The sequence below is a fragment of the Trichomycterus rosablanca genome, chromosome 7, assembly GCF_030014385.1.
Source record: "Trichomycterus rosablanca isolate fTriRos1 chromosome 7, fTriRos1.hap1, whole genome shotgun sequence".
NCBI classification, from domain to species: Eukaryota; Metazoa; Chordata; class Actinopteri; order Siluriformes; family Trichomycteridae; genus Trichomycterus; species Trichomycterus rosablanca.
Window position 1 is genome coordinate 28991478 of NC_085994.1, and position 17786 is coordinate 29009263.

General features: G+C 39.3%; 1 protein-coding gene across 1 annotated transcript in view; it reads right to left on the reverse strand.

Annotated features, from left to right (window-relative positions):
- Positions 1 to 17786, reverse strand: part of gnb1a (guanine nucleotide binding protein (G protein), beta polypeptide 1a) — a 44234-nt gene that overhangs the window by 15894 nt on the left and 10554 nt on the right. Inside the window, exons 2-3 of the mRNA XM_062999203.1 lie at positions 2502 to 2614; positions 26 to 64 (exon numbers count right to left, since the gene is read on the reverse strand). Coding sequence (XP_062855273.1) covers positions 26 to 64; positions 2502 to 2558 — 96 coding nt within the window. The 5' untranslated portion in view covers positions 2559 to 2614. The remainder of the gene's footprint in view (positions 1 to 25; positions 65 to 2501; positions 2615 to 17786) is intronic.

A 17786-nucleotide genomic window follows, 5' to 3' on the forward strand; every position in this document is an offset into this window, starting at 1 on the left:
GGTATATTCTTTAATGCAGTCTCACCTGAGACAGGGTGGCATCAGCACATGCTTTCCTGGCATCCTGGGAAAAATAACAAAATGGTGTTATTCAAGGAAGTTTCTAAGGGTGTGATTCATACCGTTTGAGTATTATCAGACTAAGCAATCAAGGTCGTGACAATGTGCATGTTCTGTCATTACATAATTATTATTTTTCCATAAAATAACACATCCTGTCTGAAGGCATACCAATTTTAATATTATTTTATAATAACGCTTTCTTTTCCCCAGTGCACCAGCAATCATGCCATGCTGACCTGAATTTAATCTTTGCCTCCGGTCACTGTTTGTAAGGAGTTTAAGGAAGATGTCTGTTTACCCCTTAACTATGTGGGTACCCCTTAACCCAGTCCAGAGTCCATTTCTGACAGCAGTCTTGCCCACACGGGACCAAGACCAGGATAAAGTGGTTAGTACAAATGATTGAACAACCTTTTAAAGTGAAGGCATGTTGAAAATAGAGCAGCTATTCACCTTTTATTGTAAATTCAGCTCTTGTAAGTCTTTGTCAGAAATATTTCTATATTTTTATCAAACATTTAAATAAATTAAATCAAAACACATATTAGGTCTGTAATAACTAATAATCACAAACACAAATAAGGTAAACAGGTTTCCTAACCTTGTTAGTATTGATAAACATGTTAAAGAGTGGAATTGTTTTAATGACAATTGTTTTTTTTTTTTAAATACAAGAGTATCCATATAAGGTGCTCAGGTGGCGCAGCGGTAAAATACAGTAGCCTACTAGTGCTGAATGACATCTGAGGTTTTTCATTTCCCAAATATATGCAAACAAGTAAACTAGCTAGACCAAATTGCTCATAGGTTTCAATGAGTGAACAGGTCACTGTAATAGACTAGAGTGGTTCAGGTTCTATACAGTCAATGATGCTGATCAGGAGAAAGTTTGTTTGTTTACTTATTAGGATTTTAATGTCATGTTTTACACTTTGGTTACAATCACGACAGGAACTGTAGTTACTCATTACACAGGGTTCATCAGTTCACAAGGTTATATCGAAAACCGTCATGGACAATTTAGTATCTCCAGTGCACCTCACTTGCATGTCTTTGGACTGTGGGAGGAAACCGGAGCACCCGGAGGAAACCCACGCAGACACGGAGAGAACATGCAAACTCCACACAGAAAGGACCCGGACCACCCCATCTGGGGATCGAACCTAGGACCTTCATGCTGTGGATCAGGATAAAGCTGTTCAATTGTAATTAATCGCTTTAAACTTTGTATTGTGCAATTGTCGCTTTTTCCCTTTTGCCTGTTTCCGTATTTTAAGAGTTGCTAAAGCAGATCATTCGGGTCCACATACCCCTTTGTGATGCAGCCCTCTTTATTTTGTCTGGGCTTGGGACCGGCACTGAAAGCGCACTGACAAGCGCAGCTCCCAATGGCAAAGCTGTTCGGCCATCCCCCCTCAGACATAGCTGATCCTGTATGTCTAGACACCCGATGGGTGGCACCACTGAGATTTAAACCCCGAATCTTAGCAGTAGTGGGCCAGTATGATTTTATTGCTGCACCACCAAAGCACCTTTTATCAAGAGTGTGGTTGGTTGGGCCACCTGACGATGATCCAGTTTAAAAAGTTTCTCATTAATATGTATTATTCATGAATAGCATGCATCTTGGCTGTGGGTATTTTCTTTCTTTTCTTTTTTTAAATGCTGGCCAGCATGTCAACTTTAAAGCAAAAGAAAGAGTAAATAACTAAATTGCTGTTTTGTCATTGAAAGCTCAGTAAAGTACATATTCAATTCGGCACTGATACTGTACTTTGTTCATAAACGAGTCACAAATACTGAAAATATCAGCTTAAGGTGACACCCATATTTTGAGTAATAATGTTATAAAATTCAGCCCAATGCTTGACAAATATAAAACAAATATAAAACATTTTTACTTGCATTTATAAGACCTTTTTTCCACAATTTATACTGTTTAGTTAGGTACTTACTAAAAACTATTTGATTAATGAGACAATTTATAGTGTTGTTAGGAATGCAAAGTATATTGTTTGTACACCGTGAGACCTGTACAGGTATGTGTTCTTGATTTGTTGTCAACACACACCTAATCAAAGGTCTAGGTATTTCATTAGCTTCCTTTTGATTTTTGTCCATTCCACAGCATTATTTAATAATATACACAACTCTGTAAAATAGTAAACTCCTTGGCTTAAAATCATTGTGCTCCATTTAAAATTGGATGCTGGTTTAGGTTCTTTTCCACTGACTGGTAACAATGTCCCCATAATCTATTTTTACATTCTGCCACTAACAGTTGGTACGTAGGAAACGGCTCTGGTACTTTTAAAAAACGCTTTCTGTACTGCTCAATCGTACAATGGGTACAAAGCTAGTAATGTATAGATGCCGAGTATTCGGCTGTGAAGGCCCCTGAGGGCACAGCGGACAAACAGAGCTGTGTGGGCACTCACTCTGATCTGGTTCTTCAGCTGCTCAGCCTCCTGACGTAGCTGGTCGAGTTCGCTCATTTTCCTCTGCTAAATGGTGTGCTTCACTCCTGCCTCGCGCTGGGTCACTCACTGATCTGCGAGCGAGAGGACGAGAAGAGAAAGGAAGAGGATGAGAAAGACGGTGAAGTTAAGCCGACAGTATAAGCTTCAGCAGATACAGTGGTCAGTGAGAACATCCCACTCAAATCCTTTTAACTTAATCTAGTTGTTGTCATTTTAATTAGTTCAAGCAGGGTGATCCATCGTAACAAACTTACTGATAATTACTTCTTTTGGTAAAGTAGTTTTCATTTTCTGGCTACAACTATAGCTTTACTACTCAGCTTGGATCCTAAAAAAATAAATAAATAAACATATGCTGCTGGTAAAATGAGTAAAACAGATTGACGAGAACTAGGACCCATAGAAATGTAACAGAGCTGTGTGAAGAACACATGGTATTTACAGGTTTCTGGTGAAGACCTGTAGTCTCACAGCCTTAGCTTAGTCTTAGTTATGATGGTTAGGCTTAAGGCAATAAATGTGCCATGACAAAAACTGGGATGGCACACACTCTAGCTCTCCATTACTCCCTCTCTCGCTCTCTCTCTGCTGGCGTGTGTCCTTGCCAACCCGTGAAGCTGTTACTAAGCAACAGGGTTCTGCAGCAGCCCATGCTAAAGATCACCATTTCTGCGCTGGTGCAGAGAAAGCTATTTACAAATCAGGACTGACAGATCTCACAGCAAAATTTAGCCAGCTTTACAACTTCAGTGTGTGGAAATGCAACTAATTCTACTTTTGTCTTTGGCTAAAGGTAGCCATGTTTGAGGTAAAATGACGACAGACAGCTATTCTAGGCATAGCCTGGTTTCACTTCATATAAAAGACCCAGAGGAGCTATCTGAGCCTGAATGTGGCAAACAGCCCAATTTGCATATCACAGCACCCTGAAGACTTTTTTAGCCAGACTCAAGGCCAAAAATGAACTATGGTCTGTACTATACACACAGAAGAAAAAGATCCAAAAGTTTAACATAAAAAACAAGCACAATTCCGGTTGGTTGAAAGGAATATATATAGATAGAAAGAGTGGGAAGCGCTGACAGGAAAGCCGTTGGAAACTCTGGCCACTGTCCTCCTTCCCTTCACTCCAATGTCACTTCGGTAATCCTGGGACACTTAATTCAGCTCGACCATGTAAATCCGGTTAACACCAAACCTGCTGATGATCCAAAAAGAAGTGAGTCTTCTGCTGACCCAAATCCAAAGGCCAACTGATTCCCAAAATACAAAAAGAAAACAAAGCTATTCTACATTTACTGCATCTAATCTGCAAATGGGATGATACTCAGACTCCACATTAAAACAAAAAGCTCAATTAAAGCCCTCCTTAAACAGTAAAAATACATGATTGTAAAAAACACATTACAAAAGATTAGTTGTAAAACTTAAGCAAATGTGATGTAGTTTGTTTGCATGGCCTGTCACCAAATTGTTGAGACAGGTTCCAATTTCTATCATGATACTTTTCATGACCAAACCTTACCGTGCTCCCCAACAGTCAACCACTAGCCCGGTGTGTCTGATGGCCAACCACCTTCTGAATGGTACCTAAACCGTGTCTTGTTAAAATGCTGACTGACCAGCAGGCCTAACTGCATCTGCATTAAGGGAATGCGCCCTAAGCTAGGCATAATCCAGGCGATAAAAAGGTGTGGTGCTTTTAATGCTAATACCCATCACAATCAGAAGCTTAACAAGTTTAGCACTTATCGTTCCCATGCCCCAACCCTATCTCCATGGCCTAAATACAGCCCTACTTTCGCCTTTAGCAATTTATTCACATTTTAGTAAACATTCACATTTTAAAGAAAATAAATTTCAGCTCTTCGTTCTGTTCATTTTGGTCACAATTTAAATGAATCAGGGTAGAAGAAAAAAAAAAAAAAGTACTTGGTTTCATTCCTGACAGTTGACTAGTATTGCAATCTACTGTCTATGCACTAAACTACCTTGTGCATAGATGAATAAAGGGAAATGAGAGTGGGTTATGAGGAAAATGACAGCACTAAAGAAAAGAGCTGAGACTAGAGAAAGAGAGAAGAGAAAAAGCAGGAGGGGAGAAAAAGAGGAGCTGCAGCTCTTATGCGCTGCCTCCTTCCTCTCCCCTTCCTCTTTTTCTCTGCGCTATTTTTAGTCAGATGGTGGATAGGCTCGGCTGAGAGGGTGGAAGCGGTCTTCACATTTTCCAACAAGGCCTATCAGTGCAGTCATCTCAGCTCAGTGATGCCCATCTAACAAAACACACACTTGGACACAGCCGGGTGGCATGAGAAAGTCCAGGCCTGAGCCACAACTTATAAATTTTTCCAAAAGGCTCCAATTATATTAGTGTCCAATTCTAGGCTGCTTGGGAGAGATTTTTTTTAATTATTGCTGCCATAGGCAGGAAGGAAAGAAATGGGATTGTACAAGGCTTCCTTTAGCCGGAAGTGAGGTCAGCAATGCCTTAATAAAGCCAGCTTTTTGTGAACAAAAAATTCTTATCTAAGATTTACACATACACACTGAAATCGAACTAACCTTTATGATATAAAAGTAAGTAAGTAAATTTTATTTGTAAAGCACTCTTAAAACAACTTACGTTGACCAAAGTGCTGTACATCGAACAAGCATACATAAGACAACATTATGTTAAAAAAGTAAAACCAAATGAATAAAAAATGCTTGATCATTTTAAAGACTAATGGAATACACCAAGGAACTGCAAAAAATAAAACAGGACTAATAATACCTGTTCAACTGCCATTAATAGACTGTTTATCCAACGATCATTATGCTACACATAAACCACTGTTACCATAATGCACTGTGCTATCATAATAGCAAAATGTATGTAAATGTAATTAAAAATGGGAACTTGATATAAACTGAATATCACAGCAAACACAAAAATGTCCTTCATAAACTAGAATTAATGGTGTCTTTTAAGTTGAGACTGAGCACCATCCTGGCCAAACTCTCAACAAACTCGATTCAAAGCATATGAGAGTGAAAACTAGGTAGGGTTTTGCTGCTTCAACTATGACTCCTGTTGTCTGTTTTTTGCAATGACATGAGTATTAAAAGGACCATGTGAAATGACTTGCCAAACACGGCCATCTAAGGCCATCTATGAGAATACACTGTTGACTGGTGTAAAAGTAGTGCAAGGTGATTTCTGGAAGGGGAGGCTCTGCTAGGCTTGCATGTAAGTGGGCCAAACTGCAATGGGAAATTGCCTATGAATAAATTGGGAGAAAAGGGGAGGCATACAATCAGAAATTGGAACAAGCATGTGGCTTTGAAGAATTTACAGTTAATACTTATTTACATTTACAGTTGTGTATATTGTTCTTACGAGTTACCACCACCATCAAATGAAAAGTAGCAGACCAGGGCTTCTAAGTGCCATGAAAACCAATACCCTACAGTCTTTTTCATCCAGCATAGCTACACAAGCTGTTCATCAACTAAGTGTTTGTTATTCTTTGAACCTATGTTCAACTAGACACTACAACGACAAATGGCTAAAAAGTTTTGCTGGACCAGATTTCTCACAGAAAAAACATGTTTGCACAGTTCATGTCAAATGAAGGGAATCATAATATCATTTGATGTGGTAGAACTACATTATATTCAGCCCCCGTTTTGTAACAGTGAAGGGGACTGGGGCATTGTCACCTTCAGCAAATTACACACAAACAGACATACAAAGCTGCTTAAAGTCCTAAGTACACTGAACTGCACCAAAGACGTGCACAGATCTTGAATTTTTGAGGCTGTTTCAGATCTGTGTCAAGACAGCCGAACTGGCCAACTACCAATCCACCCTCCTCAAATTTGTTTCCAGTATTTTATAAAATGCAACAAACTGTATTTGCAACCTCAGATCAGAAAAGGTTAGGACAGTATGAAAAATGCAAATAAAACAAATGCAGTGTTCCTTACATTGACTTATTTAATTGCAAACAATATGAACACAAGATATTTCTTTATTTTATTTGTTAATATGCATCCATTGGGAATGTGCTCATGTTCGAGATGTTCATTTCTAGTTTAAGAAAAATGGCTACACACGCAAACATATGTGATTAACTATTCAACAACAGTAGTGTTTTCTTACAGGAACTACAATATTATTTCCTGACTACATTTCCCAAACTCTCTTGCACTGCTTTGTTTATAGTAAAGTTTCACAGTAATGTACAATTGGTCAGTTTGCCACTGATCTTTTCAATGCAATGCCAATGGGACAAATTGTGTATATGAAGTAGACAGAAGCGAAGCACATAGTGGAGAGAAACCGATTACCACTCAGAATATTCTAAGCATAACCTACAAAGACAAACCTTAACCAACAATGTTTTTATATTTTATGACTATTATATTGCCATTCAACACCAAATGGACATTTATCTTACCGCCAAACTAACTAAGAAATCACAACTGAGAAAACAGACCAGACTTCATGCTGAACACATGTGTATCAGTACAAGTCCTAAAGAATCAAGCACAAACTAAAAAATGAAAAGCAGAAAAGTTGAGAAATATTCAGACATGATCAGCAGAAGGAAGTCTGAGGTTTAGGGAAGGCGGATACAGTGATCTTAATGGAGCTTTTGTGTCGCAAGAGCTGGGCAGGAAGCACAAAAGCTGCACCCTGCTAAAAGCCTTGGTCACTAATGGGTTGGGGAGGGAATATACCAATACCAATATACCCAGAGATTTGGTATATTACTGACATGAAGTCACTGGTTTGAAAGGTTGGAAGAATCATTCACATTTAATGATGTTAGCTAAGCATAAAAATACTGCTACACATTCTTTAATTCCTGAAGGTTTTGTACAAGCCTGAAAATGACCAGAGTCGATATTTTGAGATTAGGCACTATGCCCTTTTGCTCTTGAGCCTAGTGACATCACATGACCACAAAGTCAGCTGAATGTGTTTGAGTGTGTGTGTTAGAAACAGGAAACAGAGGTTGGCGTGAGCCACAGGACTACACAGCATAAACACTGCAGCGCTGCTCAAATTCCAAGTCAAAACACACACAAGCAAGACGCCACCAATGAAAGAATGAAGCAGCTATTCATATTCATTTCCGAGTGTGTGTTGGGGTGGAGGTGAGCTTTGTTGGTATACACTTACAGACTGTAGTCTGACCGATCTGTTACTTTCTACATTTCATCACCCCCTGTGAACCATTTATTGAAAGAGACCCCTATAAGATCACTAGTGAACTGATGTTTGGGCAGTGGACCATTTTCAGTACTGCAGTGACAGAAACACAGGCAGTGTTTGTGTGGTAATATGAGTGAATTAGATGCAGCAATGTTATTGGGATTTGTAAATGTTCCTTAAATCTTCTGAACTTTTTATTAACAACACACACCCTGTTAGCATTCAAGTATATAGTTACAGACTATTTTGTTCACAAGATGGCTATATAATTTTGGTTTAAGCACTATTCTCCTTACAGTAGTTTTTTAAAAACCTAAATAACACTACCATGTTATATATGGCCCATTAGGCCTATACCCTCAAAGTTAAGCTGTCTGGTAAGTGTAACTTATACAATAACCAATATATGAGCATTCCAGATAGGGGTACCTAATAATGTGCTTGATGAGAGTTCATCCCCACGTTCATGTTTATTGTATATAGGTCAGTCAACATTCTCTGACAATGTTTTTACTGCTTTTTGTCAGCCACCACCATAGGCGATGTCACACATATAAAGGATTTAAAGCATACGGTCAGTAAATGCATTTACTGAAATGGTCCAGCTGTTTGAGACAGTCTAAATGGCTGCCGTGAGCATGTGTTTGGACAGACCATGAGCCCACAGTCATGCGCCCGAGACAGCATATACAATATTAAACAGCACTTTGCCAGATAACCCCCCCCCCCCCAACCACCTCAATTTAAAAACAACTTTAAGTAAGAGACAGGATTCTTCCCCGTTCTCAGACCCCCCGTGACAAAGGCAGGCAGGCAACAGGACCATCTCCATCTGGAAGGCTTGGAGGAACTCAAGCATGTAAATGTAATTGAAACACAAGCGTCACAAAGAGCACCGGGACAACAAAGGTGGTGGTGACTGACAAAGTATGCGCAGAAGATGCGGAAGTTGCTAGAAGGCAATTTTTAAAAGCCACTGCTTCTTTGCTACTCCATTTTCCATCCTTCTTCTTTAAGCCCTATTTACTTTTAAATGTTATGGCACCAGGTTTTGATTTGACCATTTAAAATCATTCAAATCAAATCTGTAAATGAATTGCTATTGGGTGCGGGGCAGTAAACAGTAGGTTTCCCATGTTTGCGACTCATTGCTATGAGGTGTAACACCAATTTGGGAAAGACCCTTTCCTGTTTTAGCATGACTGTACACCTGTGCACAAAACATGAGTAATAATGACAGGTTTAACAGGTTTCTCCTGGAGAAACTCCAGTGGCCTGCACAGAGCCCAGAATGTCAACTGCAAGGCAGGCCTTCTCATCGAACATGAGCCTGATTTAACAAATGCTAATAAACAGGGGCACATTTCCACAGACATACGTGGACATCTTGTTCAACAGCCTTAACTCTTCTGGTTAGGCTTTGGAGTGGTTATTGTTACTGATTTAAAAACAGCTTAACAGTGAGTTGTAAAAGTAAGATAAACATGCACTGTGAGCATAACGTCTGAATGTAGATGTTATAGAGCTAACAGCAAACAGTTCAAGCACAAACTAAACACGCTAATCAAAAACTAGAAATGCACTTGATACCGTAAAGCTCTTTTTGACGACATTAGTATAGTTAATAAAAAAAATAAAATAAAATAAAAAAAATAAAAAATCAGCACTCTTTTTCCTGTAAGATCTTTAGCTTGTCTCTCCAACAGAATAAATTCCATTTGTCATTTGCTATTTAGTATGAATCAAGCAATGACTTTTGTTGGTTATAGGTTAAATATTTACTTTATTTTCTTGTTTTTACCCCTGCTTTATTCAAGACAGGGTCATGGTGTTCTGATTTCCCGGGTATCACTGGATGCCCAACCGGCCAATAGCACCAATGGGAATTTGAAGCCTGGTAGTGAGAGGTACCACTGCGCCACTCTAGTACCCACGGTTAATCAACAACATCTCTAATTTTAATACATGCAAATCAAACACAGTTAAACCTCTAACACTGTTATAAATGCTTACTGAACACAACAATATTGTTTATTAGCACTGCTCATTTGAATACTGCATGCTTCCGCCATATCAGTTTTGCATAGGCCAACAGTGCTAAAAGTTTATACTGTCTGTAGCACTAATAAAGCTGTAAAGCCTTGTGTGGACTTTCTCAAATGTGTACCAATTTTTGCTACACCTCACCACCTTGTGTTTTTAATAAATGTAATGCCTGCAATAACAGGAATAAATTATTATATTCCTACATACATACACAGAGCACTCATTCAGTGACTTTCATGCTACACCGACTCTACAGATGGACTTACATCTATATTACACTATAGTATAGTACATATTTTTGATATACAGTACAATTACTGACTGTAGTCTATATGTAGTGCTGTACACTTAATTACAGTCCGGTACTCAATTTAGCAATCAAAAAGGCCCCACCAAAAAACCCTAAGTGACTAGATGATGTTTGAGTGGTGGATCATTCTTAGCGCTGCAGTGACACAAACATGGTAGTGACTGTTGTTCTTGTGTTAGTATATCAGGTGCTGCGGTGTTTTTGGTATTATTTATATTATGTTTGCACTTACGTGACTATTTATTAGGGACCATATTAGCACTTGTTGTAGGTGTACAGTTTGAGACATTTGCAACAAGACTTGCAGACAAGGTGGGGTGAAGATTGAGGTGGTGGTGAGTTGGCCAATCAACCAGGCCATTGGTTAGTGTACTTGCAAGTCGACTTTCAGTGCCAGCTCCCCCCCCCAAGTGTCGAATCAGCTGTCTGAACGCTCTGAACCATGTGTCCAAGAAAGATCAATAACTTTGCTCTCAGTTTAGATCAAGCATCAGCTGTTGGAAACAGTTTTTAATAACCTTGTTAACCAACATTAATTAAACTATGATTTTTTTAAATTGTTTATCCGTTATCCGGTTAAACATTAGCATCCCTAATGCACTATAACCTGAAGATCAGTCGTACAGCAGTCATTACCCTTACCACTCCCCATCAGTATTAAAAACATTTACAAACAGAACAAATTATTTACTTATGTAACTGTTGCTAATTTTAGGAGCATCCGTTGAAAATATAGCTGACAAAATATTTAGTGTCATAATTTGCTAGATATTTAGCAGGGTAAATGTATTGCCCAGTCATTTATCAAAGCTCAGATATGGGAGATGAGCCCCCTGCAGAGTCCAGACTGCCATCCCATCTGTACTCCTCCTCCTCTACCCAGCCATGAGACTGTGGCCCATGTCCACCATGCCAGAAAACACACATCTAAAGAGCTGCCAGGCTTTTTGTTTTTAGACTCGGGGCATAAAAACTGAATGTACCAGATATTATCTAGTCAGCATGCTAGTGCTGAGAAGATCCATCCACATGTTTATCTACCAATGCAGCAGTTTTTAATGACAGATGGGTCAGCACCGCAGGCACGTTGGTCTAGCACCTATTAGCACTCTGGTGACACAGCTATGCCACTGCTACACATGACGAACATGGTTAATATCATCATGGATGGTGGATAGGGCTGCACGATATTGGAAAAACTGACATTGCAAAAAAAAAATTCCTGCGATATATATTGCGATATTAAAAAAATGCAGGAATTTTCACCTCATAATTAATACAATTAATAATGCATGTATCTTACTCTAAATAAGGGGCTCATATGTGGAAAAAGGGTGGTGCCTACAAGGGATACAAAAGATTATGACAAGCTACATCTTTGTACTCGGTTGAAACTGAGCATTAAACTAAGAAAGCTTCAATATCACATGAGGGAATTAACAGGATTGACAAAATGGGTCATTTAATATTTTATTTCACAATCAAAACCTCTTCAAAGTAGTAAACATTATTTAAAAAGAACTATACAAACAAAAGAGCAGCTATACACCTGTTCGAAATCCAAAATGCCTTACTAAGCTCACTACTGAGGCATCTTAATATTTCAATGTTATTTTGACTCAAGAACGAGTGAGAATCAGAAGCGTCCTTAGTGATGAAGGCAATCCCAGAATTCATTGCGGCATCTCTTCTCTCACAGAAAGGTAAACATGGCTGATGGTGCGGACAAAGTTATTTTCAAACGTAAATAAACGTTTTTATTTACAAGTTTGGGCTTGTCAGCGAATGTAACAGTTTTCTGTACACGAATCGAGACGTTATATTGACATGTTAGCGCTGTCCCACCTCATTCCATTGGTTTTAATGGCAAGATGCTAAATGCTAGACGCGAAACCCGATGGAACCGCTAAGTAGCGTGTTCAAATAACATGCCCTATAAGTCAATGACTTATTAGAATCCTCTCTACTGAGGCAGCTGCCTGTGTAGGTAGTAAGACAGCAAGGCAGCTCACTAGGTTTTCGAACACTGGTAGATAGGTCATGGAAAATGAGAACGGTGTGAATTTTTGTTTTGCGTCAAGCAGCAAAAAAGTTTTAGCAGGACGTATTTGATTTAATTTGCATTAAGTGACATCGCACGTCCTGCGATGTGACTATTGCGCATGCACACATCGCGATGACGATGCAATATATCGTGCAGCCCTAATGGTGGATATCGCTTGGATGGTCCAGTTGCCGGCTCTGCTTGATCACATTGTGCAAACGACAGTTGGGAATTGGAAATGGCTAGATTAGGAGATAAAGAGGGGGAAATCCAGAATTGTCATGTTGTCATGACATCAGTAGAACTAATTAAACGTAATATATTTTGGATTTATGCAAACACCTAACATAAAAACAGAATGTTATGCATCAGTGCAGAGCGACAAACTGGAAGTAATACAGTCCCTGACAGAAGTTCTGTCGCTTATCCATGTTGTGGAAACAAAAGCTTATAACCTGACTTTAAATTCATCCATTGGTTTTAGAAATGACTCATATGAAAGCTGAAACCCTCCCAAATGAGGTTTATTTTACGAAAATAAATTAGCTTCACTGCAGAAATATTGATCATTTAATGAACACAGAAAGGTCAGATTTTGGCAAGACAAAAGTTTTGTCGCCCACAGAAAGTAATGTGAAAATCAAACAAATAATTTACTTCAAATACAAAGATATGTTTCATAACATTGGTGAATGAAGTTGTGGTGCTATTAGAGCCATATTTAATATTTTGTGACTTCCATGAGCTTTAAGGACTGCATCCATGCGGTTCGACAATGATTCATACAATTTATTGATGGTCATCAGGAATAGCAAAGAATGCAGTCTTACATGCCTCCCAGAGTTCATCAAGATTCTTTGGTTTTGTCTTCCAAGCTTCCTCTTTCATCCTACCCCAAACATGCTCAATGATGTTCATGTCTGGTGACTGGGCTGGCCAGTCCTGGAGCACCTTGATCTTCTTCGCCTTGAGGAACTTTGATGTAGAGATGGATGTATGAGATGGATGTATGAGATGGAGCACCATCCTGCTGCAAAATTTGACCCCTTTTATGATTGGGAATGTAAGAGGTAGCTAATACTTCTTGATATTTTAGGCTATTGATATTGCCTTCCACCTTGCAAATGTTTCGCACACCCCCATACTGAATGTAACCTCAGACCATGATCTTTCCACCACCAAACTTAACAGTTTTCTGGGTGAATCTTGGATCCATACGGGCTCCAGTAGGTCTCCTGCAGTATTTGCGGCGGCTGTGGTGTAATTCAACTGAAGATTCATCTGAGAAATCCACCTTCTGCCACTTTTCCAGCGTCCATCCGTTTAGCAGGCTGTGGGCCTTGGCAAATGCCACACGGTTTTTTAATTGCCTTTTGTTTAGTGCTGGCTTCTGGGCACTGATTCGACCATGGAGGCCATTTCGAGACAGAATCCTACAAACTGTTCTAGTTGACACAGGGACTTGAGGTGACCAGGCCTGGTGGAGCTCTGCTGCAGTGGAAGAGGGGCTGGCTTTGGATTTTCTAACCAACAAACGTTCCTCCTTAGCAGTTGTCTTGCGGGGTCTGCCGGACCTGGGATTGTCAAAAACATCTCCAGTCTCTTCAAATCTTTTTTTTAATTCTTTGTACTTGACGCTGAGACACATTAAAGGTGCCAGCCACCTCTGCAGTGGATCTGGTCTTCAGCCTCTTGATAATCAAGGCTTTGGTCGCAGGGTGGATTTTTGGCATGTTGTCAGAGGTGAAGTTGCAGTTCAAGTGAAGGTCTGGGGTGCTGGGGTTCTTTTTATACACACCCACTAATTAACCGATCAATTAGTGAGCACAGGTGAGGCTGTAAACTAGGATTTGGTGCATTATATGACAAGGCGACAAAACTTTTGTCTTGCCAAAATCTGACCTTTCTGTGTTCATTAAATGATCAATATTTCTGCAGTGAAGCAAATTTATTTTCGTAAATTAAACCTCATTTGGGAGGGTTTCAGCTTTCATATGAGTCATTTCTAAAACCAATGGATGAATTTAGTCAGGTTATAAGCTTTTGTTTCCACAACATGGATAAGCGACAGAACTTCTGTCAGGGACTGTATATTAAACTCATGTAAATGTGAGGAATGTAATTTATACAAAATAAAAAGAAAATTATTCCCCACTATTTTTGCTTTAGTTACTATTATTGCTGGAAATAGTGTTGAGCTACAGGATGCATCTTTAAAGTTAGTCCCGCCATGCTTTAGACTGCTAGCTATTGATTTTGAGTAAAATATTTACTCTGAACACTGATCTAGCTCTGGTCATGACATTTACATTAATGTAAATTAGTAAAATGTATTTTACATTAGTAAGCTTGCGTGGCAAGGTAAGAGTCATGTTGCTTGTAACAGCAGTGTCTAGGTTCCGGGTGTTCACATCCTTTGCTGGGTTTACAAATACAAAAGGTGCATGGTGGTATGTAAACCTAGCTAAATGGAGATAAACATAACCACAATCTCTGCTGCTAAACTCCAACAGTTACAGTAAATGACAGTTTTTTCCAACATTTCATTTCCGGAAACAGTGGCTCAATTTCTCAAAACTTTAAACACAAACTGAAGAGTTAACTACACTGTCTAAACTCCACAAATCTCTAGCAAATGAAACACAGCACTCAAAACAAAGCTCTCTCTTCTCAAAACTGATTCCTTCCACCAAAACAATACACCCAGCTATCATTTTTTATTTATCTCTTACAAAGCATCAAATAAACACTGATGTGTCAAAACACCACCATCAAAAGTGTTTATACATGTTTGGCTTTATGAGGCCATGTTACACATTTAAATGCATACACGTGTGTGGAAACAAGTTTCCTTTTCCTCATTTTGGTGAAGTGTAGCATCCCGCCTCTGATCCTGGTCAGGCCAGAGGACCTCATCCACATGGGCTGTGGTGTTCTCCCTGACCAAAGAGTAGGGAGGGAAAACAAATGCTGTAACTCATCTGCTTGGAGGTCATTACATGCCTCCGCCACAGCCTGGAGAAGTGCCACACGCTGACAGGGTCTGCGCTCGTACACTTTACACCGCCATGCTGAAAAGTATTCCTCTGTTGGGTTTAGAAATGGGAAATATTGTGGAAGGTACAGCACTACCAAATGTGGGTTGTTGGCAAACCAGTCGTAGACCAGAACAACAGGTATAACTGAGGAGGAAACAGGTATATCGTGTTCCATTTGAGAACAACTCTGACCAAGCGAGGAAGCAAATGATACCAATATTTTTATTCACTTATGTCTAATAAAAAAAAAAAGCAGACATACACTTAAATAAAGTCTCACTGGATGGCATTTAGATAATGAATGTGGAGTCTGTTTTAAAAACCAGTAGGTTTAGTCAATAAGCTTACATTATCCAAGCTCACCAACCTCCTCATCATCATCTGACAGTAGAACGGTTGAATGGTAAGAATTAGGCAAGTTGCACTAATAATATTGCAAAATTGTGCTAAATCTGTCATCTCTATTAAGCAGGACTGTTTGTAACCTGAAAAAGACAATATCAGACCAGGAGCCAAGTGAAAATCGAGGTTAAAAAACAAAGTATGAAAACCTTTGACATCCTTGATGTCTATACTTGTTTTTCGACTGCAGCTCTGACAACTGCAGCATTGATCTACTTTAATACAGTGACAGACAACATGGCAGCAGCCACAACGAAAATGCTGTTGTACTCTGCTCTGCCTGGGGGCCGAGTGAAGTGTACGAGTACTCTCGTATGTTGAAGCAGCAGCATGTTACCAATATAATAAATACATAAAAATAAATTTAATACCAATTGGTTGAATTTGACTTTATGCACCACTGATCATTTTGATTGGATACATTCTGTGCTATAATATACACTGATCAGCCATAACATTAAAACCACCTCCTGGTTTCTACACTCACTGTCCATTTTTTCAGCTCCACTTACCATATAGAAGCACTTTGTAATTCTACAATTACTGACTGTAAATCATCCGTTTCTCTACATACTTTTTAGCCCCCTTTCATGCGGTTCTTCAATGGTCAGGACTCTCCCAGGACCACTACAGAGCAGGTATTATTTGGGTGGTGGAGCATTCTCAGCACTGCAGTGACACTGACATGGTGGTGGTGTGTTAGTGTGTGTTGTGCTTGTATGAGTGGATCAGACACAGCAGCGCTGCTGGAGTTTTTAAACACCTCACTGTCACTGCTGGACTGAGAAGTCCACCAACCAAAAATATCCAGCCAACAGTGCCCTGTGGGCAGCGTCCTGTGACCAGTGATGAAGGTCTAGAAGATGACCAAGTGGACAGTGAGTGGACACGCTACTTAAAAACTTTAGCAGCGCTGCTGAGTCTGATCCACTCATACCGGCACAACACACACTAACACACCACCCACCATGTCAGTGTCCCTGCAGTGCTGAGAATCATCCACCACTGTTCCGTGGTGGTCCTGTGGTGGCCTTGACCATTGAAAAACAGGGTGAAAGCTGGCTAAAATAGCATGCAGAGAAACAGATGGACTACAGTCAGTAATTGCAGAACTACAAAAAGCTTCTATATGGTAAGTGGAGCTGATAAAATGGACAGTGAGTGTAGAAACAAAGTGGTTTTAATGTTATGGCTGATTAGTGTACAGTGTACATATAAAAGTCTACACAAACCTAAAGTATCATGTTTGGTAGAAAGTGTGATGAGGTATTTAAGTTTGGTAAAAGTGTGAGCATATGGAAAGTTACAAGTGAACAGCTGTGAGCAAAAATATGTTGGTAAATAACTTGGCTGCTTTTTAGTCAAGGTGCAGACAAACCGCAAGAGGTGCTCTATCTCAAATACTGTCATAAAACCCTGCTCCACTCATATTAAGTGCACTGTTGACCTCACTGACATCAGTGTGTGGATCCAAAGTGTTAGACCTTAAGCAAGGCAGCTGAGAAAATTTGATCCTCCAAAGCAGGGGCACCCAAAAAAACTCCATCCATTTCTGCAACGATTGGATGTGGGTGATCATTCAACTTCTTCACACGCCTTTAATTGACAGAGAGATTCAAGAGGAACAGCATACTAAAGCATTTGGGGAAAGTTGTACAAATAAGAAACATTGTTTTAAAACGGCAGCATTAATTAATATTCTTTTGGGGAAAATAGAAAAAAAACTGGTAAATACTTAAAAGCAGGGAAATCAGAACCATTTCTGTCCTGTAAAAACAGTTTTATTCATTTATTTATTTTTCAATTTTAATTATTCGCTTTATTTTTCAATTTACATGCAAAGGTAAAAAAAATAGAAGACTGGGTTACTTAAAGCAGCATACCTAGCATAAACCCAAGTTCCCAATTCAAAGCCAAGTCTCCTGGTGAAATTAAAACATATTTCAATAGTAGAAAGGCAGGAAGTAGTTTTTAGAATACAGATAATGGAAAGCAACTTATTTTTAATACATGGAAAGTTCTCAAATATGCATGCAATACTCTTCTAGACCTTTTCCACAAAACAGAAAGCTTGTGTTTATTTTGTATTCTTTTCACAAATGCCTCACAAGTTCACACCCAGTTATTCAGCCAGCAAAACGGCAAATCAAAAGATTTTATTTGGGAAGGGCAGAGAAGCAATTCATCCTTTTTTCCAATT